Source organism: Nyctereutes procyonoides, unplaced genomic scaffold (assembly GCF_905146905.1).
Source record: "Nyctereutes procyonoides isolate TBG_1078 unplaced genomic scaffold, NYPRO_anot_genome, whole genome shotgun sequence".
In the NCBI taxonomy this organism is placed as follows: Eukaryota; Metazoa; Chordata; class Mammalia; order Carnivora; family Canidae; genus Nyctereutes; species Nyctereutes procyonoides.
The window spans coordinates 11844645-11867558 of NW_026575025.1; the positions used below are offsets into that span (position 1 = coordinate 11844645).

Below are 22914 nucleotides of genomic sequence, written 5' to 3' on the forward strand. Positions count from 1 at the left end.
GTGAGAGACTGGGATCTCCTGGAGCTGCCCCCAGTGTGGACTTCCAAAGACTTGGCCTCCCCTTGTCTCCTTAACCAGCCACCCCCTGGGAAGGCATGGACCCTGCTTGTCTGCCACTGCTCACAGTCCTAGAACCTGGGGGAAGCCTGGAGGAAGCCCTGATTCAGAGCAATCTTGCCAGGCCATCCTGTCCTCGTGCCAGTAATGACCTTGCCCCCCAGGGTCTCTGTCCAAGGGATGGAAACTTATCTCAGGTTCCCCTGCCCCATCACCACTAGCCAAAGAAAACAAATATAGGCAGGCAGGAGTTCCATGTGCCAAGAAGGGAACATTCTTACTCTGGAAACTTCTAGAATGACCCTGAACAGTCCGTCAGAGTAGGGGTCCAGGAAGAGGGACAGGGCAGGAGTTGGCAGGATGGGCTCCAGTCCTGCTCAAGGGCTTGGTTGTAAGAGAGGAGAGATTTCTGGACACTACCATTGACTCAGTTTACCCATCTGCAAGATATAGTCACTTCAGTCTCTGCTCCTTCGTCTGGGCATATGATGTTGAACTTAACACCTGGGCCTGAGCTGAGTTCCTTGGGGTCTGGCTGGCCTGGCAGTGACCTCCAGGAGTGTGCAAACAGCATCTGGGGTGACTGAAACCCCAGGAACCTCACTCCTTGACCCTTGTTACCTGCAGGGATGTGTCAGGAGATTCCACCTGGGGAGGATCTAGGGCAGAGTTGAGGGAAGAAGCTGAAAGTGGAGTCTAGCTGATACCTTTGACCTTGAAGACCACACAACCCCCCAGGTAATAGAACACAATCTCAGCCAGGCCTGGAGTCTTCTGGGAGGACAGCCCTTTCCTGGAGGTGGATAAGGAGCCAAAGGAGCCTGCATGGCCCTCCCCACATACCCTCTTGGGAGAGCTGCAGTCCTGGCTGGAGCCAGGAGAGGGGCCCAAGTGGGTGCCGAGCCATTTTCCTGTCCACACTGCCTGAGGCCTCTATTGCCATGGGGAGAATGAGACTGTGGGGTAGTTGATGGCTTCTTCCTTCCCACACCCAGTTCCCTTGGCTCTTCCATCGTGGGGTGCCCCTGCAGCCCCTGGGGTCGGGAGATCCCTGCGGTGAGCATCAGAAGAGATGGAGTGTCCTAAGTGAAGGCCTGCCATTTGGGTGGTGGCACCCAGCTGGGAAGCAGGCCTTTGCTGCCCAGAAAGCCCCTCACCCTTCACAGGGCATCCTCTCTGCCATGGTGATGACAGCCGTCCCTGGCTGCCCGAGAGGAACAGGGCCCTGGACCCTCCCAGCTTCCAGGTCCTGCTGAGTGAGGGGAGGACAAGTTGGAAGCCGGTAGGGCCTGGATGGGTCCGGGAACCTGGGACCTCCTGGAAGGGCCAGGAGCAAGGCTGCTCTGCATGTGGGCAGGGGGAGAGCTCTGAACACTTGGCGAACTGGAGAACACTCTAGGGTTGAGGAGGAGCCATCTCCCACTACTCCTGGGTTCTCTCATCTGGAAGCTTCTGGACACCACAGGGCCCCAAGAATGCTGAGCAAAGGTGGGAAAGTATCTAGGGCTCGGCTGAGCAGCAGACAGGAAGGACCAGAAGTTCAGAGCAGGCTGAGACAAACTTGCCTTTGGGCAGTTTTACAAACGTGATCCCCACTCCCGCTCCCTTTGTCCTGGGGGTCTCCACTGAGGGGTGGCCACAGGCAGATACCTGCTACCCCCACCCTCAGAGGCTCAGGGCTGCAGCCGGTAAGACCAGGCCAGTGAGCGAACCTGTCTCCAGGGGACAAGGAGCAACTTTCTCTTTTCCCATTTGTCTTCTCATGTGTGTCTGAGCACGTGTACCCCCATCACTGGTGTGTGTGTGTGTGTGTGTGTGTGTGTGTGTGTGTATGTCTGTGTGTGCACGCATGTGTAGGGTACCTTTGAGGAGGCGCCTGGAAGCAGTGACACAAACAGAGCAGAGACCACCTGAGCACTGCTCTGGGGTGGCTCAGCAGATTAGCAGCTGGTGGGGACCCCGATGGGCAGCAAGTGGCTTCTGCCTACACCCACATTTGTGTTAGGGGAGTTCAGGCGTCCATCCCTTTCCATGTGAGGTCTTGCCCCGGGTTTTCCTGTAAGTGGTGCCAGTAGACTCTGCTGGGTCTTGGCTGGTTCTGAGAGGGAGGCCTCTGCCTCAAAAAACATCCCTGGCTGCCCAGGTTGCATGGCCCAGGGCAAGCTGGGGGGTTGCGGTCGTAGCCAAGGCTGGGCTCTGGAGACTGAGGCTTTCACTCATGATTCTGCCTCTCTTAGCTGTAGGTCATGGATAATTGGTTTATCCAACCTTACTGTCCCATCTGTAAAATGGGCTGTCTTCCTTGAAGGGTTTGGGAAAAGATAAGATGATGCCTTGAGGTATCCAGGATGGTGCCCAGCTCATAACAGAGCTTGAAAGAAAGGGCAGACACTCTGGCCTGGCACCAGGAGCAGAAAAATCAGCCTGGGAGAGGGCCAACCCCTTAAGGAGCTCCCCAGAGCTCTCCTCTACCCCACCCCCACCCCCACCCCCACCTGTGGCTCATCAGTGGAGTCAGTGAAGGGCTGTCATTTGTTCCTTTATTCATTCTTTTGCCTCCTTCGCATTGCTGCCCCTCCCACCAGGCTCTGTGTGGGAGCTGGGGCCAAGGGGGAAGCCTCTGGGAACCCCTGGGTTGGCAGGGCAGGAGTCATGTGCGTGGCCACAGCTGTGGGTAAGGGATTCATTCTGGCCTTGGGCTGGGCCCTGGGCCTGCAGGAAGGAGGCTATTGCCCTGGGTCCGGTAGGAGGGGCACAGAGGATGGGTCCCGTGGCTGGAATGTGGGGATGAGGGACCAAGGGCCAGAGCTGCCTTTTGGGTACAGCTGAGGAGCTGAGACATGTTGGGGCCCTTGGGGCAGTGCGAGGTGCTGGGAGAGTTTTGACTGCGGGTGATGGTGGCCTCCAAGCTCAGGGGGCAGTGGCCAGCTGGGGGCCGCCAGCAGAGTGAGCAGGGAGCAGGGTGGGAAGCTGGTCCCTGCTCCTCCTCACAGTCGTGAGGGAGGGTCCTGCGAGGGTGCATGGGGTGGACCCCTTGGCCAGTCAAGCCATCCTCTCCTCCTTCTCTATCAAGGGTGGCTCCTCTGGCAGAGAGGGATAGCCCTGGGGCCTCTTCTAGAGATGGGGGCCTTTGCTGTCCTGCCTCCTCCAAAGGAGAGAAGGTGCTCCGCCCAGCGATCCTTGGCAGAACTCCCAGAAGGCTTAAAGGTGTGTGGATTTCAGGACCATGGGCCCCAGGGTGCTCTGTGTTGCCTTCTTTATTGCGCTGTTCAGACATGAAAGACAAAAGCTTTGTGTCTCGTGGGTGCAGCATGACCTCTGACCCCTGAACTATATCTCTCCCAGGGACTCGAGAGGTCTTCCTGCGCTGCTCTGGGGAGCCCAGGAATGGGCCCCCTGAGTACATGCTGGGGAATCGGTGGGCAGGTGACAGCCCTGCCAGCTATCAAGGGGATTCAGCAACAGATTCCGGGACCCCCAAGGCCTCCAACAATGCCTATCATGCCCCTTGGCCCCCCCTTTACAAAAGACTACAGGCTTCCATCCCCTGGACTTCTCTTAAGGTGGAGCTGGGGGTGGCCCAGCTATTTAGGCCTTAAATGGTAGAATGAAGAGCAGGAGACAGAGTCCAGGCCGTCAGCCGGGGGACCCAGCCTTTGGTCTCATCTCCCAAAGATGTACTGTGTGACTTGGAGCCAGTTCCATCCCTTCCTGCACCTCTGCTTCCCCTGTGCCCAGCGATGGGGGTGGGTGACAGGCCCGCCCCATCCCGGGGTTCTCTGGAAGGCAGAGAGGTCGGCCCCAGGGCTGAGTTCACTCACTGGTTCTGCACATCTTGAATGGTGTCAGGCAGCGGCAGGCTCTGGGTCTCTGGCAGCAGCAGGGCCACCAGGCCACTCAGCACGGGCACTGCCCCGTACACCAGCAGGGGCAGCGAGAGGCCGTGCACACCCAGCAGCCGGACCAGAGGCCCCAGAATAGCTCCCCCACGGGCTGCCATCTGGCCCAGGCCCACCGCCGTCATCCTATAGTCACAGACACACCAGTGAGGGGCCACTCTGTCTGCCCACGGCTTTGACCGCCCAGGCCCACTCTGTCCAGAGGGATACAGGGGTCCAGCGGGGGCAGGATGCACCTGGGCAGCCCTGAGGTCACATGGAGGGGAGAGGGCGGGGAACATCCGAGTCTGAGGAAGGCCATCCCCATCCTGCCCTCCCAGCCCCAGGCAACCCCTCACCTGAGCACGGTGGGGAAGAGCTCACCGGTGTAGATGCTGATGCAAGTGAAGGCGGCTCCCACTCCCGCAAGCCCCAGCACGGCCAGGGCTGAACGCAGGGCCCCCATCTCTGTGGACAGTTAGCAAAGTCGGTGGCAGGGGCTCCGAGGTCAGATGGGGGCTCTTTCCAGCCTAAACCTGTCCCTAACCTCCCAATGTCTGTGATTCACCTCCATTTGGGTGTCCCCAGAACACATCCTCAGTGACCTCGTGGCTATGTTCAATGCCTACCCTGACACCCAGAGCCAGACCCCAGGAGTCCTCCTTGACTCCCTGCTCCCCGCCTATCCTTGCATTCCAGGACTAAGTTCTTATTTTATCTCCATAATTTTTCACGATGCCACCCCCTCCATGCTGTCCCTGCTTCTGTTGTCTGGTATAGGCCACCACCATCTCTCCCGGATGCCCCAGCAGCCTACTTCCTAACTGGGCCTCTGAGGAGGAGGCCAGGGCCTCTGTTCCTGGCTCAGCCTCTCCCGCTCCCCTAGGTGGGAAAGCCTCTGGACACAGCTGTAAGCACCCGGGCCCCCCTGCTTACCGTATGGTACCAGCGTGTTGGCCAGGATGCAGAGCCCCGGCAGCACCAGGGACACTGCCTGAGTGGGCCGGCGGCCCAGATGGCTCAGCAGCAGCAGGGTGCCTATCTTGGCTGGAATGTCCACGACCCCGATGAGGGCCTGGAGCAGGAAGATGTTGCTGCCTAGGGCCTGCAAGTCCAGGGCCAGGCCGTAGAAGGTGAAGCCGAAGGCAAACCTGTGGGCCGGGGCAGGTGGAGTCGGCTGGGGAGCAGGGCTGCTCACTGGCTCCTTTGTTCTCAGACCCGTTTCCACCCTCTTCCTGCAGGCTCTGTGGAGTGGGAGGGTGGTCTCTGTGCACCACCTTCCCCTGGGCTCCCCTGCCAGTGCTGCTCCTCCTTAGGTTTGGCCAGTGGAAGGCACTGGTGAGATGCTGGCAGTGCGGTCCTGGGCTGCGGAAGGCGGGATAATTCCTTCCTTCTTCCCTTGGGTGCCATGGCTGGCAGTGGCCGTGGCCCCTCTATGGCTACAGCTTCAACTGAGCATGTCCTTCTGTGGGCCTCGGTGGTTCTAGTCCTTGCTGAGTGGCACTGGCACCTGGGGTCTGGTAATACCCCTCCCTCCTCCCTGGCCCCTGCAGATGGGGTGGGCGTGCATTCTCCTCCCCAGACTGCTGGGCAGTTCAGCTCTCCCAGCACCCTTGCTATGACTCCTCCTTAGGCATCTCTGCCATCCCCTCTCCCCCACCTGACCCCACCTGGCCTGGACAGCTTCCTCTGGGAGCCTGACTGCTAGAAGGGACATGGCTGTGCTGCCGGCCCTGTCCTGGAGGTGCTGTCAGGACAGTGGGACCCATAGGAGAGTCACTGGAGGCCCCTTGACTGGATGCCAACCAGAGCCCTGATTCCAGGGTCCCTGGGGGCCTGCAACAGCCCAAAGCCGACCAGAGGCAGAGGCTGGGGCCTTGGGTGTGGGTAGAGGGGACATCTACCAGCACAAAGTGGAGATACAGGTCCGGAGGCCCAGTCTAGGCAGGCAGAACAGAGCATTCAGGCTGGAGGGAGCTTGGCCCGCACTCAGCTCTTCCTGCATGGCCGAGAGCAGGACCTGCAGGGTTGGGGTGGGAAGGTGTCAGCCCTGGGGGTGCCTGGGCCCTCCTCCTTAAGACCCTCCTCTTCCCAGGAGCCCTGATCAGGGGCAGGGAGAGGGTCTGAGGGTTGAGCCCACAGGAAGGTCCAGCCCTGCCTTACCTCGGTGGTCAAGGAGTCCTCCACCGCCCCCTTCCTGTTGATGGCAGCCACCCTCCGCAGCTCCCGCAGACCCTGCTCCAGCCTGCCTGTGATGAGGAGCCATCGTGCAGACTCTGCCAGCCACCTGCAGGGGTTCAGGGGGGAAATGAGAGGGGCACTGCCTGTGGCCCCCGGGGCCCAGCCTGTGTGAGCCTCACTGCCCTTCTGTTTCCTTCTGTCCCGGGGGGGGTGCTCACTGGCACCCACAGGCCCCAGGCTCAGTGAGGCCACACCGTGTGATAATCTCCTTCCCCTACAGGCCACCCTTTCTGCCTTTCTCCTTCTCCCTCTTGGACTGTGGTTGGGTGTCCCTGTCCTCCCCTTCTGGCCTCGCTCCTGACCCTGTGGCCTTTCTCTTGCCTCACCTGGGAACCAGGCCTGGGTGAATCCATGTACAGTAAGGATCCTCCTGCATGTAGTTACAGGACTACAGGACTGCAAACCCCCAGGTCCCCTACTGTCTGGCACCTCCCTGATGTCACACACAGCCTTTCTGCTCACCCTCAAGGCTGCACCCTCCTGCATGAGCTGGCTCTTCCCCCAAGGCCCTTCCATGCAGGCAGCTTCACACCCAGAGGCTCAGGCCTGGAGCAGGGTCTTTGGTCCTGACATCACCAGCCCCCTCCACCCACACCCAATCAGCCACCGATTCTGGTCACTTCCAGCACCCCTCGCACCTGTTCGGGCCCACTGCCCTTGCCTCACTTTTGACCCTGTGTTCCCCATGCCAGGATGACAGTTGCTGTCTCCTGGATGCGAGTTGGCCCTGCACATCCCATTTCCCCCTCCTCATGCCAGGACCTGGCCCCTGACACTAACCTGGCACCCAGCGCCCAGACCCCTTGCCCTGGCCCTGCCCACTGAGTCCCTTGTCCTGCCCACCACTCTACACTGGCTTCTGCCTCTGGGCCTCTGTTCAGGCAGGGCCCCCAGCCAGGCTCCCTTTCTCTGGGAACAGCAGCCAGGGGCGGAGTCACCTACTCCACAAGCACCAGACCCTGAGGTCCTTCAGGTTAGCAGAGCCAGGGAGACAACGGGGACTCCAGACACACGTCAAGGGTAGAGTTGACAAGACCCAGTGACCTGTTGGACTTGGGGCAGGGGGACGGTAGGGACAGGGAAGTGTCATGGCAATTTGGACTCTGGGACCTCCTGGAAGGGGGCTGCTGTCAACCCTGGGGAAGCCTTGGGAAAGAGCAGGTGTAAGGAGATGTTATATTTGTGATGCCAAGACACCAGTCATGGAGATGTCACCAGGGGGATGGGTGGAGGCAGGGCCAAAGAGAGGATTTGGGGTCTGCGGCATGCGGAGGGAGTCAGAGCGGGGGGCACAGGTTAGGTGGCCGGGAGGAGGGCACCGGAACCTCCCGCCCCCTGCCCCAGGGAGAGGCCTGCAGCAAATAGCCAGGAGGGGTGCCCCGTCCTCCCCTGGCTTCTGCTGTGCTTCTTTCTGCAGTGACCACAATGGCCAAGCAAGTACTATGTTGCTGGGTCTGTTTGTGAATGAGCCAGGCTCAGCTCTGCTCTGCAGACTGTCATCCATCCCTCCACCCATCCACTCACTAGTTTATTATCTATCTATGTATCTATCTATCTATCTATCATCTATCTATCTATCATCTATCATCATCTATCATCTATCTATCTCTATCATCTATCCCTCCCTCCCTCCCTCCACCCGTCCATCTACCCATCCATTCACTAGTTTATCATCTTCTTTCTATCATCTATCTATCCAGCCAGCCATCCAAGAAATATTTGCTGTGCACCTACTATGTTTCAGGAGCTGGGCAAGAACCATGCCTGATTTATTTCAGGGCAGTGCAGATGTTCCCTAACCTCTCACGTATCTTGGCCCTGTGGGGGGTGGGGCATGAGTCCCCTCTGACCACTGGGTCGTGGTCCCTGTCCTTCAGTAATGATGTCAGTACATGAGGCTGACCAGGGCTGTGTTCTAGGAGTGGGGCATGTGTGTGTGTGCACACATGCATGTGAGCTGTATCTTTGCTCAGCTTGGCCTTGTGCTGCCATGCCAGACACAAAGGGCTCAGAAAACATGCCTAGAGGCATGCATGCCAAGGCACCCAGGGACTCGAGAGGGTAAAGGGCCAAGAGATGATGGGAAGGAAGGGGTGGGAGGATGATGAGTAGAGGAGGAGGCACTTGGGAGGAGCAGGGAAAGGCCTTTGGTTGGAGTGGCTGAGCATTGTGGGCCTGGGGCAGCCAGCTGTGTCAGGCTCCTGTGCCTGTCCCCTGGCTGTGCCCCCCTGACCTCTGCTCGCAGGGTGGGGGGGGGCAGGTCTTCTCTGAGGAGAGGGAAGACACCCACCAGGAGTACACGAAACAGAGGAAGAAGGGCGCAGAGATCACCAGCTGCAGCAATGCCCAGTCACGCACACCGTAGGCCACTGTGGCCATCAGGACCTGGCCGAAGCTGAAGCCCAGGGTGTTGAGAGTCACGGCCAAGGCTCGGGCCCGTGCCGACGTCCACTCCATCACTGCAAGGAGACCACAGGTGTTGGCCTGGGAGCCTGCACGAGCCTCCCTCGTGTGGCCCGTGGCAGTGACGTACGGAGAGTGCCGGTGTTCATCATGACGCCGGCCACGGCAAAGGCCACCAGGAAGCGGAACAGGCAGTACACGGGGAAGGTGGGGGCAAAGGCAGCCGCCGTGCCTGACACAGCCGTCTGAAGGTAGTTCCAGGTCAGCACCAGCCTGCGCCCAAACCTGCGGGCACACAGACACGGGCATGGGGCGGGGTCCGCGGGCACCCCGCACCAGCCCTAGGGCTCTGGGGCGCCTGCACTGGGCTCCGAGTGGAGGTGGAAGTGCTGCTTGGTGCACACTTGAGTTATCCACCCATGAAAGGCTCGTCCGCACCCCCAGAGTCCCCAGGGCCCGGGGAAGCTCAGAGGCGCTCTGGGCAGAGAATGAGCTCGCCGTCAGCAGGAGGCAGCTTGTGGCTGGGCAGATTTTAGCAGTGAACGTTGGAAAGGAGTGATGACCCTCTCCAACCCCAGAGGAGAACTCCAGAAGGCTCAGGGTGGGGAGGAGGCTTGCTCAGGGGCAAAGCTGGAAGGCGTGAGGAGTGTGACTCCCGTGCAGGCATTCTGACTGGCAGCTGAGCGCTTTCTCCCCAGACCCGGGGACAAGAGGCCAGGGCTATGGGAGCCTGGGAACACAAGGCAAAGGGGGCTGCTGGGACCGGGGTGGGGAACCTCACCTATCAGAGGCTCGGCCGCACACGGCAGCTCCCACCAGCATCCCAGACAGGTAGATGGACTGAGCCATGGGCTTCAGGGCATGGGAGTCACACACCAGGTCCCACTGGTGGGAGAGTAGTGGGAGGTAAGCCCAGATGTGAGGGAGCGGAGGCACTGATGGGGAGGCCCGTGGGAGCTAGGTGTGGGTAGATGGCCTGGAGACCTCTAGGGTGGTAGGCAGGGCTGTCCCCCTAAGCCTCTCCACGTCACCCTATTGCCCTCTAGTCCCGGGTCAAGTCCTCTCTAGACTCATTTGCTCTCCCTTGCCTCACCCACTCTGCAGGGCCACCCTGAGTCGGTGCCTGGTCCCTACTCCCCCAGGTCTCTCTGGTTCTAAAAAGAGGCCCCTCCCACTTGCCCAGATTGAGCTGATTTGCCTCCTGGGGTTCCCTGTCCCCTGAGACAGGCTGGAACTGCCACCCGATGAGCGAGAGGAGGGGCTGGAAGCCCACTTGTGGGAAGTGAGGAGGTCTGCTGAGGTGGGTCCCTCCCAGGACTGGGCTGTTCTGAATCCAGTCAAATGTGAGTTTGACCTTGGTCCCTAAAGTGCCAGGACTTGGGGAAGGTGTCAGGAGGGCCTCTTACCTTGGCCACGATGGTGGAGGTGAAGGTGCTGTTGTCATACACCCAGCCGTCCATGCACGGCTCTGTGGCAGCCTCACTCCAGTTGGTGGCCGTGGCATTGGGGTCCAGGAGCTGCCACTGTGGTTGGCGGAAGCGGAGACACTGGTGGGGCTCGTGGTTGGGGCCCAATGGAATGGAGACGGTCAGGAGGTCCTTGGGGCCCAGGGTCCCGGGGACACTGGCCTGGTCAGTGCTGTTGTCCAGGAGGGGCACCCAGCAGCGGTGGCTGGGCACAGCGGCCGAGAAGTTCTCCAGCATGCTCTGAGTGGTGAGCCACATGATAGGGACCACCAGAGCCACCATCTGGAGAATCTGAAACCTGCCCAGGCCACCCACTCGGTCCAGGAGTTCAGAAAATGCCATGGAGCCCACGCAGGGGGCCCAGTGGAGGTGCCCCCTTCACAGGAGGTGGCCTAGGGCAAAGGGGCCAATGTGTGGGGCCTGCTTGCCCCACAGCAGCACCTGCTTCGCCAGCAGAGAAGCCTGGAGCATGGCAGTGGCCACCCACTTCACTGACTCTGGGCCTGGTCTCTCCAGGCACTCACCTGGCAACCGTCACTTGGAGTGGCTCCAACTGGGACTGGGAGCTGTGGGATGTGACTCTGAAGCCACCGGCATCCTTCCAGAGACTCAGCAGGGCCTGTACCTCCCGGAGAAACTCAATACAGGAAGTGGGGAAAGTGAAGACTGAAGTCACCCAGACTGGAATTAAAATGTGACCAGAGGACGCTTACGGAGTAGGGGTTAAGAATCAGTCAAAGTTTAACCTAGCTCTGAGGGAGGCCAGAGGCAAGAGCATAGCTGTTCCTGTCCTGCCAGGAAGCGTGGCCCGGAACACCTGGTCTCTGATAGGTGTAGGGGAGGCCTTGGCCAGACTGTTGTCTCCCCGCGGCTCCCCTGCCTGCCTCACAGGGTGACTCTCCAGGGCACACTCAGGACAGGTGCTGGCCAGGGCCATACTGATCCTGGGACCGGCATGAGCCTGGATTGTGTGCATGTGGCCTGGGTCTGGGTCATTGGCAGCCTCTGTGGCCCAGCCCCCCACCCAAACCCCTGACCTCCATTGTTTGCTGCCACTGATGGCCATGCTCCTCTGTGGTCACCCTCTCTGAGCCCTCGATAGGGCTCTCCAGGGCCATCAAATGTGTATGTGTGACGTGTGGCAGGTAGAGGATGAGCCAAGGAGCTGTGACAGGGACCCAGCCATTTCTTCTCATGTACTTTGGGGTTCAAGGCTGCCCATTTGGGGAGTAGCTCCTAGCTGCTTTGTGTCCTGCCCACTCTCCCCCTGCCTATCTGCACAGCGCACCAGGTACAACCTGTTTGCGTCCCTGGCCTCTGGGCCCCGATGCCCCCACCACTTCCCCCGTGTGCCCTGGGCCAGCTTCATGGGGTCCTGGCCTTGCTCCTGGCCTTGCTGATGCTCGCAGCCTGGAATGCCATCCCCGGGCTCACCCTTGGACCACGTCCTGCATGCACTACGAGTGCCTCCTCCTCCAGGGGGCTCTGCTTGCTTATGCTTGCCTCCCTCCTGGGCTCGAAGTCCGTAGTAGAGTCCCATCCTCACAATGGCCTGCACCTCTATTACTGTCCAGCTGGTCTCATTTCCAGCCAGGTCCTGGGGGGCAGGAACTCTTCTTTAGAGCATCTTTGGGACTGGCACAGAATTGGACAGCAAGTGCGGGTGCCATATAAATTTGCTTCAGCTGGCTTTAACAGCAGCTTCTGCTTTTTTCCAACTATAAAATTAGTGTACACACTCCCAAAAAGTTTCAGAAAATATTGAAAGGTACAAAGAAAACAAAGATCGCTCCTAAACCCACCAGCTAGTAGTCACCACTGCCGACACTCTGGCATAAGTACTTCTACAGTCTGCTTTGGTCCCTGGCACGTTCAGTTTCCTCATTCTGGGCTGCAAACCAAGCTTCATGTCTCCTTTTGCAAAACCCAAGCCAAAAGGCTCTGACTTTAACTTGTGATTCTAACCTATTCATGTTTATTGGAATTACTGTCACATGTGGACTCTGGTATGTTTTCTTTGCTGAATTTTCCCTTTGTATTTTTGTTTTCTTGTTCCTATTTTTTTTTTATTTTTTTATTTTTTAAATTTTTTTTAAATTTTTATTTATTTATGATAGTCACAGAGAGAGAAAGAGAGAGAGGCAGAGACATAGGCAGAGGGAGAAGCAGGCTCCATGCACCGGGAGCCTGATGTGGGATTCGATTCCGGGTCTCCAGGATCGCGCCCTGGGCCAAAGGCAGGCGCCAAACCGCTGCGCCACCCAGGGATCCCTCTTGTTCCTATTTTTTAAAAAATATTATTTATTTATTTATTCATGAGAGACACAGAGAGAGAGGGGGACAGAGACACAGGCAGAGGGAGAAACAGGCTCCATGCAGGGAGCCCAACGTGGGACTCGATCCCAGGCCTCCAGGATCACGCCCTGGGCTGAAGGCAGAGGCTAAACCGCTGAGCCCCCCATGGAGCCCCTCCTTGTTCCTATTTTCTACTAAACCCACTGCATTTTCTTGCTCTATTTTCTTCTGTTTTGGTTTGGCAATGGTGCATGGCACTTCTGATAAACTCATATTGGAGCACATCCTCCAGGAGCTATTTTATGCCACCTCCTGTCTTCAGACCTCTCAAAGGATGTCCTTTCTCCTTATTTTACTAAAGAAATAGAAGTCATTAGAAGCCAACAGTCTCAGGCAGCCAGGTGGCTCAGCGGTTTAGTGCTGCCTTCAGCCTGGGTTGTGATCCTGGAGACCCGGGATCGAGTCCCATGTCAGGCTCCCTGCATGGGGCCTGCTTCTCCCTCTGCCTGTGTCTCTGCCTCTCTCTCTCTGTGTCTCTCATGAATAAATAAATAAAATCTTTAAAAAAAAAAAAGAAGAAGGCAACAGTCTCATCCTCTGACCTGCCTCGGGGCCCCCCATTCCACCTTTGTTCCTGCTACTTCAGTGGCCCACGTGCTCCCCCTCATCATGACCCCTTGGCTGTGTTCCCTGCAGCCCACCTTGACACTTGCTCAAGCCTCTTTAGCATCTGTCTTTCCCTTCCTACTGGATAGTTCCCACCAATGTACAAATATACCAGTTTTCAGGGCTCCCAGCTAGCTTAGTCAGAAGAGCGTTCGACTCTTGACCTCAGGGTTGTGAGTTTGAGCCCCACACTGGGGGTAGAGGTTACTTAAAAAAATAAGTAAATAAATAAAAGTTTAAAAAGTACCCCAAATATGACATTCCCCCAATCCTCAGAGAAGCTCCTTTCCCTTTTTCTTTTACAGATTTTTTTTGTTTAATTGAGACATATAGAGATAGAACATGACTAGGGAGGGAGGAGAACCCTCTGAGCAGGGAGCCTGATGCTGTGGGGGTCGATCTCAGGACCCTGAGATCATGACCTGAGCTGAAGGCAGACGCCTCACTGACTGAGCCACCTGGGTGCCCCTAGCCCCCTCCCTCCCTTTTATCACCTCTCTTCAGCCACCTCTTTTCCTACTACTATTTCTAGTACAATTTACAAAAGCATCATGGGTGTTCACCTCCAATTTCTCTCTTCCTATTCTTTTTTTTTTTTTTTTAAGATTCTATTTATTTATTCATGAGAGACAGAGAGAGAGAGGCAGAGACACAGGCAGAGGGAGAAGCAGGCTCCATGCAGGGAGCCCGATGCAGGACTCGATCCCAGGACTCCAAGATCACACCCCGGGCCGAAGGCAGGCACTAAGCTATTGAGCCACCCAGGGATCCCTCTCTTCCTATTCTTTTTGGATTGATCCCCATCAGATTTTTGTCCCTGTTACATCCCAGTCCCCAATGACCTCACTGCAGCTGCATTCGGTGACCTTTTCTGGGTTCCTCTTACTGGAAGGCACTTCCCTGGGCCCACAGCCTTCATACCAGCTTCTGTATCCTTCGCTGGTCCCCTCCCTTCTCCCCACACTCCTGGGTTTTGTCCTCTTCTCTACTGTTGGTACAGTTAACATCTTCAAGGACCTCTCCTTGCAAGCCTCAGCTTTAATCCAACTGCCTGACCTTGCAGGCCCATCAGAACAACCTTCTCCACATCCCCACTGGAGCCACTCTGGCCCTAGGGGCACCGTGTCAGCAGACTGCAGGTGGGGTCCTGAGAAGACGGGTAGAGGCTAGCAAAGAGTGAGCATTCTCACCAGAGTCAGCTCTCTCGGATCTCTGTAGAGCCCTGTCGAAAAGGAGGGTAAAATTTCCCATGTCCTTTCCTTTCTAACTCCAGACTCTTGTAAATTCAGGTTCCCATTGGTTGTTTGTTGATCTTTTCTCTCCCAGGGACACTATAGCCTCCGTGTCTGTCTGGTTCTGTGTCCCAAGAACTTGCTTACTTCCTGTCTACAAGCCGGGGTTGGGGCGCAGGTTATCAGTTCTTGCATTTGCAGGCAGCACAAAGTTGGATTGGGGGCCCCAAAATATGGCTGGCCAGACAGAAGTGTGGCCATTTGCAGCTAAGGTCCTCTCCCTCTCGCCTCTTGCCAGCTCCCAGAGGGTTTATCTCAGTCTTTTTTTTTTTTTTTTTTTTTTTTTTTGTGGCCATCTATGAGAGTGGCTCTGGATCTTGGGAGGGTAGTAGTAGCTTTTGCACCCTCTCTGGGGACACCTCTCGCGTCCCTGCAGTTGTTCGATACTGTCAGGAATCTTTATACCTATCCCCACTGCCACTTAACAAGATATTTGAAGGGATTAAAAAGTAGCTCTATGATCAGAAGTTGGTCACGTTTGAAGCTGATATTCAGAGCCTGATAGGAACTTTTTTAAAGGTCTTCTCCCCTAAGCTGAAATGAAACTATGTACCCAGAGAGAAAGAAGCCTTTCCAAAGACAAACTAAATTTCTAAATTTAGAACATAGGAATCTTTTGATCCATCTCAGCCGAGGATCTTCTCCCTGATAAAAGAAGCAAATGGAAGATAATATAGCTGGATGGGTGGGTCATCCCCTTGATATCATTAAGGCTGAAAGGCATTTCAAGTCCTGGACTGATGATGGGCTCACCTAGGAAGCGACCTTTCACAGCACAGAGATAAGGCTTGAAATGGAGCCCTTCATCTCCGATTTTTAGAGGTCAGGAAGGGGAGGATCCAGCAAGAGCGGGTGGTTTAGATTATGACTGTGGGTGAAGAGAGGGTCAAGGAGCAGAGGGTAAGGCGGATGAGCAGGAGCCAGAGGAGAGATGGCACCATGGAAAGGCTTGGGGTCCGCCACCCAGAACCAGCCTTGGGGAATATCAGGTGTTAGCAGGAGATTGCATATGGCCCGAAAATGGGCACAGGTATGCTGTTTGTCAACACGGGTTTTTCTTGGACTGGGGGATGCACTGTGATCATCTTTCTGGCTGGATCGTGCAGCAGGTTTTTTGTGATTCCTCCCAACCCCCGATGTCCTGTGGTGACAGCAGCTGCCTCTGGTCCCAGGCCAGGCAGGAGAAAGGGCAGGCAGGAGTGCTCACTGTCAATGACTCAGCAGATTCCCCAGGCAGCTCGCAGGGCTGGCAGAATCAAGCGGGTGGCTGGAGGGGGTGCAGCCAGAGCCAGCTGGGTTTGCTCCTACCTCCAGGGTCCCCAGAACTCGGGACACAATATTAATGTGGCATCTGAGCCTCCACTCTCCTTCCTCCCTTCCCTCAGCTCCATGGGCTGAATTCTTTAAGGCAGGATGTCTGTCCTGGGGGAACATTCTGAGTTGGTCCCTTTGAAGGTGTCTGCCAGCCTGCAGCTTGTCACCCTTTCACAAAGCCTTTGATGACACCCCAGTGCTTCTGGGGCAAGACAAGCCGCCTGGAGCCCTCTTCTCCCTGGTCCATCCTCAGAGCCTTCTCTGTGCTGCTACTTTCACGTGGCCTGGGCCTGGCCCCCATAGAACACGACTCATTGGGGAAATGCCCGAATGCCGTCTTCTCTTGTTTGCTCTTTCTTCTGTCCGAGGGCCATGACCACCAGCCCACCAGGACACCAGCCCACTGCCACTACCCCTCCATCCAAGCTGCTGCCCCTGCATGTCTCCCTGATAGCTCTGCCTCTGCAATGGCCCTGAGCTCTTCCCTCAGTCAGATGACGGCCCCATGCTTCCTCAAGGCTGGGTCAGAGTCCTCATGTACCCAGAGCAGGACCGGCTCATCTGTGGAAAGAGCATCACACACCCCACTTCACAGGGATGTTTCCAGGACAAGAAGTTGTGGCTCTCAGAGGATCTTCACCTTCTCCTGACACCCCCTACCCCAACACATGTGGTGATGCCTGGAGTTCCAACTTCTCCAGAACCTCTGAACGTCTGGTTTCTTGAGTGTTTCTTGTTCCAAACTGCTGTTCTGAGAAGTTCTGAAAGTCTGGAACTTTCCTTTCTGGAGAAACATGGTGGCCCCACTCCCCCTCACCACTAGCAAATGTGCACCACATGGGACCATGGGCTCAACTCAGATTTTCCCACAGAACAGCTAAGAGATACCTCAACATCTCGTGATAATGGTGGGGGTGGTGAGGCTGATACCTAAGAATCATTGAGTCTTTTTCTTTCTTTTTTTTAAGATTTTATTTATTAAAAAAAAAAAGATTTTATTTATTCATGAGAGACAGAGAGAGAGAGAGAGAGGCAGAGACACAGGCAGAGGGAGAAGCAGGCTCCATGCAGGGAGCCGGATGTGGGACTCGATCCCGGGTCTCCAGGATCACACCCTTGGTGGAAGGCAGGCACTAAACTGCTGAGCCACCGGGGCTGCCCATCATTGAGTCTTTATTGTGTGTTGGACACAATGTTAACTTCACTTCCTGTAGTAACTCATTTAATCCTTCCAACAACCCTTCTAATTAGATATTCCATTCTTTTCTTTTTTTAAGATTTTATTTATTTATTCATGAGAGATGCAGATAGAGGCAGAGACACAGGCGGAGGGAGAAGCAGGCTTCCTGTGGGGAGCCTGATGTGGACTCGATCCCAGGACCCTGGAATCATGGCCTAAGCCCAAGTAGATGCTCAACCACTGAGCCATCCAGGTGCCCCTCTTTTTCTTTTTTTAAAGATTTTATTTATTCACTTGAGAAAGAGAGAGAGCACAAGGGGGTGGTGGGAAGTGGCAGAGGGAAAGGGAGAGGCAGGTTTCCCCATTGATCAGGGAACCTGACACAGGGCTCGATCCCAGGACCCTGAGACCACTACCCAAGCCGAGGGCAAACGCTTAACCAGCTGAGCCACTCAGGAGCCCCAATATTCCATTCTTACACCCATTTTACCGATGTGGAACCTGAGGGTCTGAGCAGAGTCCAGAGTACACAGCTACCCTGTGTTAGGATCGGGACTACAGCCCAGGTCTGTTCAGCTGTGGTAGCTCTGTTTTTAACTTCTGAGGTTGGCTGAAGGCTGCGGGCAGCAGGGGAGGATGCTGGGGAGCCGCTGAAAGCCTCACGGCTAGCGTCCCTGCCCCCTTGCCCTTGTCCCTCTCACTGGGGTCCCATTCCCCTCCCATTGGCAGCACCTTCCCTCACCTCTCATTTTCCTTGAGCTCATGTGACTCCAATCTCCTAGCTCAGCGCCTCCCCAGAGCAAGCCCCAAGTGAGTCCCTGTCATCGCCCTTTGGTGCCCAGGGCAGGGATCCCTTTGTTTCTCCGCGCTGCCAGCTCGGCCTACTCTCCCCCTGGACCAGATTTTAGCTCTACTTTTGTGTGGCCAAAAGACTCAGTAAGAGATTGCCTAGGACAGAGATGTGGCCTTCCCCAAGCTGACTTCCAGAGTCTCCCCGCAGAACAGCCCGTGTCCCCCGTTGCCACACCACACGGGCCCAGGCTCGTCCCCAGCCCCAGTGGGCCCTTGTGCACAAAAGCCTTGCCTCCTGTCCCTGGCATGGCTCCGAACTCACCTCTGGCCTCAAGGCTGCTGACCCGGGGGAGCAGGCGGGGGGGGGGGGCTCACCCGCAGTACCCATCGCCCATGGGGACACCACTGGGTGTGGGGCAGCCACAAGCCGCTGGCTTGGTGCAATCGTTGGCAGGTGGCTGGGGCTCAGGGATGACTGTGCCGTGACTTTAATTGGCCCTGATCGCAGCCCCCCTGACCGCAGCCCCCCCAGACCACAGTCCCCTGCCCAGGTGTCTCCGGCCCCTTGAACAAATGTGCTCTAAATAGGTCAAGGAGAGCGCTGGGCGGCTTCCCTTTCATGTGCCCTGCGGTGCGGGCAAGTCTGGCCTTCCTTCACCAAAGGGACTTCGCTCTCCTTGCTGTGTCTAAAAGATATTTCATGTTAAAATTCAACGGAGAGATGTTAACCAGCCGTCAGAATAAGGCTTGTCAGAGCCCAGGCCTCTCAGACAGGCTGAACTTTGCCTCACTCTGGGAGGGTCTGGCCCACCCTGGGCAGCCACCGGCTGGCACATTTTAACAAGGCCGGGTGCAAACACCGCTGCCAGGCCCCGGCAGGGAGCCCCGTGTCCTCGGACCTTCAAGGCGGGGGTCTAGCATCCTTACTGAATAAACCAGATGCTGCATAGCTGCATTTTAGGGACACCTGGTCCTCCAACAGGGTCCCTGTCTCTTCTTGGTTTTGAGTTGCAGCCTGTTGTCAAGAGCAGTGATATTAGGCTGACAAGGACAAGCTGGGGGCTGGGAGCAGGTAGGGGTTGGGGGAGGACAGGGATTTTGGCAAAATCCCTCTCATTTTGCTGGAAAGCACAGTGGCAGGATTTGGCCAGCAGTGTGCAAACACACTATGCAATCAGGAGTTTACTTTTCTGCTTCTGGGGATGAGAAGTGCACAGTCAGAGTTCCAGGTTCAAAGTAGCCAGTGCCGCCAGCCAGGTTTATTAACGAACCCGAGAATTCGTCTGAAAGGAGAGGCAGTGTGGCCTAAAGGTTATCACACAGACTCTGGAGTGATTAAATCCCTGTTCTGCCCAAGCTGTGTGGCCTTGGGAGAGGAATTTAACTTCTCTGTGCCTCAGTTTCCTCCTCTGTAAAATGGGGGCAATCATTATTCTGATCTCCTAAAGCTCCTGTGAGGACACAGGAGTTGGCAAGTTGGCTAAAGCAGCCCCCGGCAAGCAGTGAATGCCCATTACTAATGTTATTAGTAATAACATCTTTTATTTTTCTGACAATGGGAGGAGGGGGGAGACACATGGGCGCCCCAGGAAGCTAACTTGAGAAGGGTTCATGGGAAGCTGGGGTTGGCCCAGAGTCAGATCAAGCAGGGATAGAAGTTGTTTGAAGGACAGGCATCGACGGCACACCAGTCAGGCTGCTGTAAATCTGGGTCAAATGTGATTCATCTTTTCACATATGGCTGCTATTTGCTTGGCCGTTTTAATGAGGAACTCGTACTTTTTGAGAAAGAGCACCTGTGTGGATGTGAGCGGGACTGGACCTCCGGACTTACTCCCTGTCCATGCTGTTTGGACAAAATGCAGGAGGGTTTCGGGGAGACAGGTGGTGAAGGTAGGACTGCTGGGCTCCTGGTTACTTCCTGTCCCCGCTGGAGTCTCTGTCACGGGGCTTGTGTCTCCCTATGTGTCTATACTCGATGGCCCTGTAGGCAAGAAATCAAAGGTCAGCCTCCAGCCTTTATATGCACACACTCACACATGTGCACACAGGCACTCACACATGCACTCATGTGTTCACATATACTCCCGCACACACACACACACAGGCCCTCACACACAAACGCACACACGTGTGTTTGTACACACATTCTCATGTGCATGCACACACTTGCACATGCACACATGCATGCATGGGCATGCGTGCATAATTCACACACGGTGCATACACATGTGTGCGTGCATACATTCATACATGCACACATACTCACATGTGCACTGCACACACACATGCACACATACATTCACACATACACTTGCACCCATGCTCTGCTGGCCTCAGTCGGCAAGATTTGAGGAGACAGAGGGCGTGTTTGCCCTGCAGCAATGAGAACATCCAGGCTTGGTTGGAACTGGACAGTCTTGCCTTCTCCCTCCTTCTCTCTCCTCTGCTTCCTCCTGTCCCAGAGGTCTGCTCTTATCTCAGGACCATTCTGTCCTCTCTTTTGCTGTAATGTCTCCTGCCAAACCAGTGTCCTCAGGGTCTTGCGTTCCGCCATGTGGCCTGGGTGGGGTGGGGTTCCTCACTGAGACAGGTGTATCCCTAAGGGGTCTGTTCTCAGGTCCTGTGGGTGCCCCGCCTCCATTGGGTGCCAGGCTCTGGGCCCCAGCACAGAATCGCCAGGCACTTTGGGGTGGGACTTGAGGTCTCCTCAACCTACATGAGCTGGGTGGGGGTATAACGACACTTAAGAGTGAAGCAAGTTAACATGCTCCTTGCCTACTGACTTAAGACCCTTGATCTGTAACAGAAGCAATTTGCTTTCTTTGAGACTTGCAGACCACTGGCCTTGGAAAATAAGGAACCAGAACATTCCCAGGCCACAGAAGCCAGCAAGTTGGCTTGAAGCTGCCTTGGCTCTAGGATGAGTCCAGCCATCTTTTAGCAAAACGTCTTTTTCTTTTTAAGGTCACACAAATGACTTCACTGACTTCCCTTTGCACATGCGTAGACCTTCCCCACCCTGCAGAGAGAATAGAGTTGTCTTGCACAACCACCCCCAGGGCACTGAGGAACCAGACCTTCTTGCACCACCCCAAGCACCGGAATAACTCTGGAGGTGGCATCACCGAGTCTGCATGCAAGCCAAAAAAGCCACAGATCCCTGTACTCCCTTAACGGATTCACTCCCTTTAGAAATCTCTGGCCCAGGCAGAAACCTCAGGGTTGGCCTTTGGACAAGAGTACACCTTCTCCTGAGGTAGCCAGCCTCCAAAATAAAGCTCATCTTTCTTTCCAATCAAAACCTGTCTCCTTAGTATTGGCCTTTTGGGCCACCAGTGACCTAGCCCAAAGAACATGGTGCCTCCCAGTGATACCATGGGCAGGGACCCTGATCTGACATGGGTGCCTGGAGCAGTGGTGGGAAGGAGGGTACTTGTGGAGGGGTGGAGATCCCTGGAGACTCTTGGCCACACTCTGGCTTGGAAGGTGGGGCTCTAGGCTTTCAGCAGGTGGAAGCAAAGAGAATGGAAACACAATGGAACAATGGAATGTCCTCTTTGGCTTCTTCATGCTCTCTTCTCTCCCATTCATTCATTCATTCATTCATTCATTCGTTTATTCAACCAACAATTATTTTTAAAAATACCTGAGTCAGGCCCTGAAGCAAAGTTCTAGGGATGCAGCAAGACCAGGACAGAAGCATTCCTGCCTGTGAGATGGAGGGAGTGGGGAGGGCCAATGTCAGGAGGCCCACAAATTCTATAAGTGTAATGAAAGAAATCAAGAGGGCATGGGAGTAACAGGGAGGAGTGGGAAGGGCCAGCACTGGGGACTTAGCCAGCAGTGAGGACTCAGCCAGCAGTGAGGATGGCCTCACCGAGGAGAGACAAACACACCTAGACTGGGAAGGGGCCAAGTGGTGAGGGCCGAGCAAGCAGTAGGGCAGCAGTGTGTGGGAGATCCCTGCAGTGGGTAGGACCTGCTATGTTTCTGGTGCCACAGGGGGGTGAATGAGGGGGAAGCAGGCAGGGGATAAAGCCAGGTTACATGGGGTCCTGGGGGGTCTCGTGAGAATCCACAGAAGGTGAGAAGCCACTGGAGGGTCTCCTGTAGGGCAGTGACGGAGCCCTGGAGAACACGTGGTGGATGGGTGTTGTGGGGGAAGCATTGGGAGCAGGGACCAATGAGGATCTCCTGTGGTGTCCGGGGAGAAGTGAGCGTGGCTTAGGTGGTGGCCTTGATGAGGACAGACACGGATGGATGGGAGGTGCATTCCAGAGAGGGAAGCAGTGAGTCTTGGTGACATGGGGTGAGAGAGGGAGGGTTCAAAGACAACTGCTAAGTCTCTGGCTTCAACACGACTGGAGCTGGGCCATCTTGTGTCTGGGGGAAGGTCACAACTTCCCCGTGGGCTGTGTTGAGATCCCGACATCAGGAAGGCAGCACAGGGGTTGTTGGGTCCCAGCTGGCTGCGAGAAGGGTCCTGCTACTACACAGATAATCCCAGTCTTGGATAGTCTGGCTGGAGGGGCCTGGGAAAGTAAGAGGCTGGAACCCTGGTGATTGCTCCCACCAAGTGTCTTGTGTGGCTCCTGGTGCAGCTGGAACATGAGAGGGGCTTGGCTCCTCCAGACACATTTTATGTGGCCCAAATGCTGTGTTTTATTATTATTTTTAAAGATTTTATTTATTTATTCATGAGAAACACAGCCAGAGGGAGAAACAGGCTACCTGCCCGGAGCCCGATGCAGGACTCAATCCCAGGACCCCAGGATCACGACCTGAGCCAGAGGCAGACGCTCAACCACTGAGCCACCCAGACATCTCTTTTATTTTACTTTATTTTTAATGACTTTATTTACTTATTTTGAGAGAAAGAGAGAGAGAGCATGAGCAAGGGGGAGGGCAGAGGGAGAGGGAGAAACAGGCTCCTCGCTGAGCAGGAAGTGGGATGCATTAGGGGCTCCATCCCAGGGCCCTGGGATCATGACCTGAGCCCAAGGCAGAGACACTTAACTGAATGAGGTACTCAGGTGCCTCATAATGCTGTTTTATTTTTTATTTGTTTTTTTTTTAAGATTATTTATTTATTTGTTCATGAGAGACACAGAGAGAAAGGCAGAGGCATAGGCAGAGGGAGAAGCAGGCTCCATGCAGGGAGCCCGATGTGGGACTCGATCCCGGGACTCAGGGATCACACACTGAGCCAAAGGCAGATGCTCAACCACTGAGCCATTCAGGCATCCCCCAACGCTACATTTTGAACAAGTGAGCCAACACTGAATATTTTGAAGATTTCACATAAAAATTGTGGCCTCTGATTTAAA

The 22914-nt window shown here is 55.7% G+C and overlaps 1 protein-coding gene across 6 annotated transcripts; it reads right to left on the reverse strand.

The window, feature by feature from the left end:
- Positions 1-2583: 2583 nt before the first annotated feature.
- SLC22A12 (solute carrier family 22 member 12) lies at positions 2584-10716 on the reverse strand. 6 transcript variants are annotated; one of them, XM_055311727.1, is made up of 11 exons: positions 10570-10716; positions 9986-10102; positions 9361-9464; positions 8710-8864; positions 8467-8635; positions 6099-6222; positions 5840-5955; positions 4872-5086; positions 4295-4403; positions 3879-4202; positions 2584-3322 (listed from the first exon to the last, which is right to left on the reverse strand). In XM_055311727.1, exons 2-11 carry the CDS (start codon positions 10037-10039, stop codon positions 3259-3261), a joined length of 1434 nt encoding a protein of 477 aa, XP_055167702.1. In that variant the 5' UTR covers positions 10040-10102; positions 10570-10716; the 3' UTR covers positions 2584-3258. The 6 variants fall into 6 exon arrangements, with proteins under 6 accessions (XP_055167702.1, XP_055167676.1, XP_055167671.1 ...); XM_055311701.1 differs by having other exon boundaries at positions 9986-10285; XM_055311696.1 differs by lacking the exon at positions 10570-10716 and having other exon boundaries at positions 9986-10562.
- Between the last annotated feature and the right edge of the window lie 12198 nt (positions 10717-22914).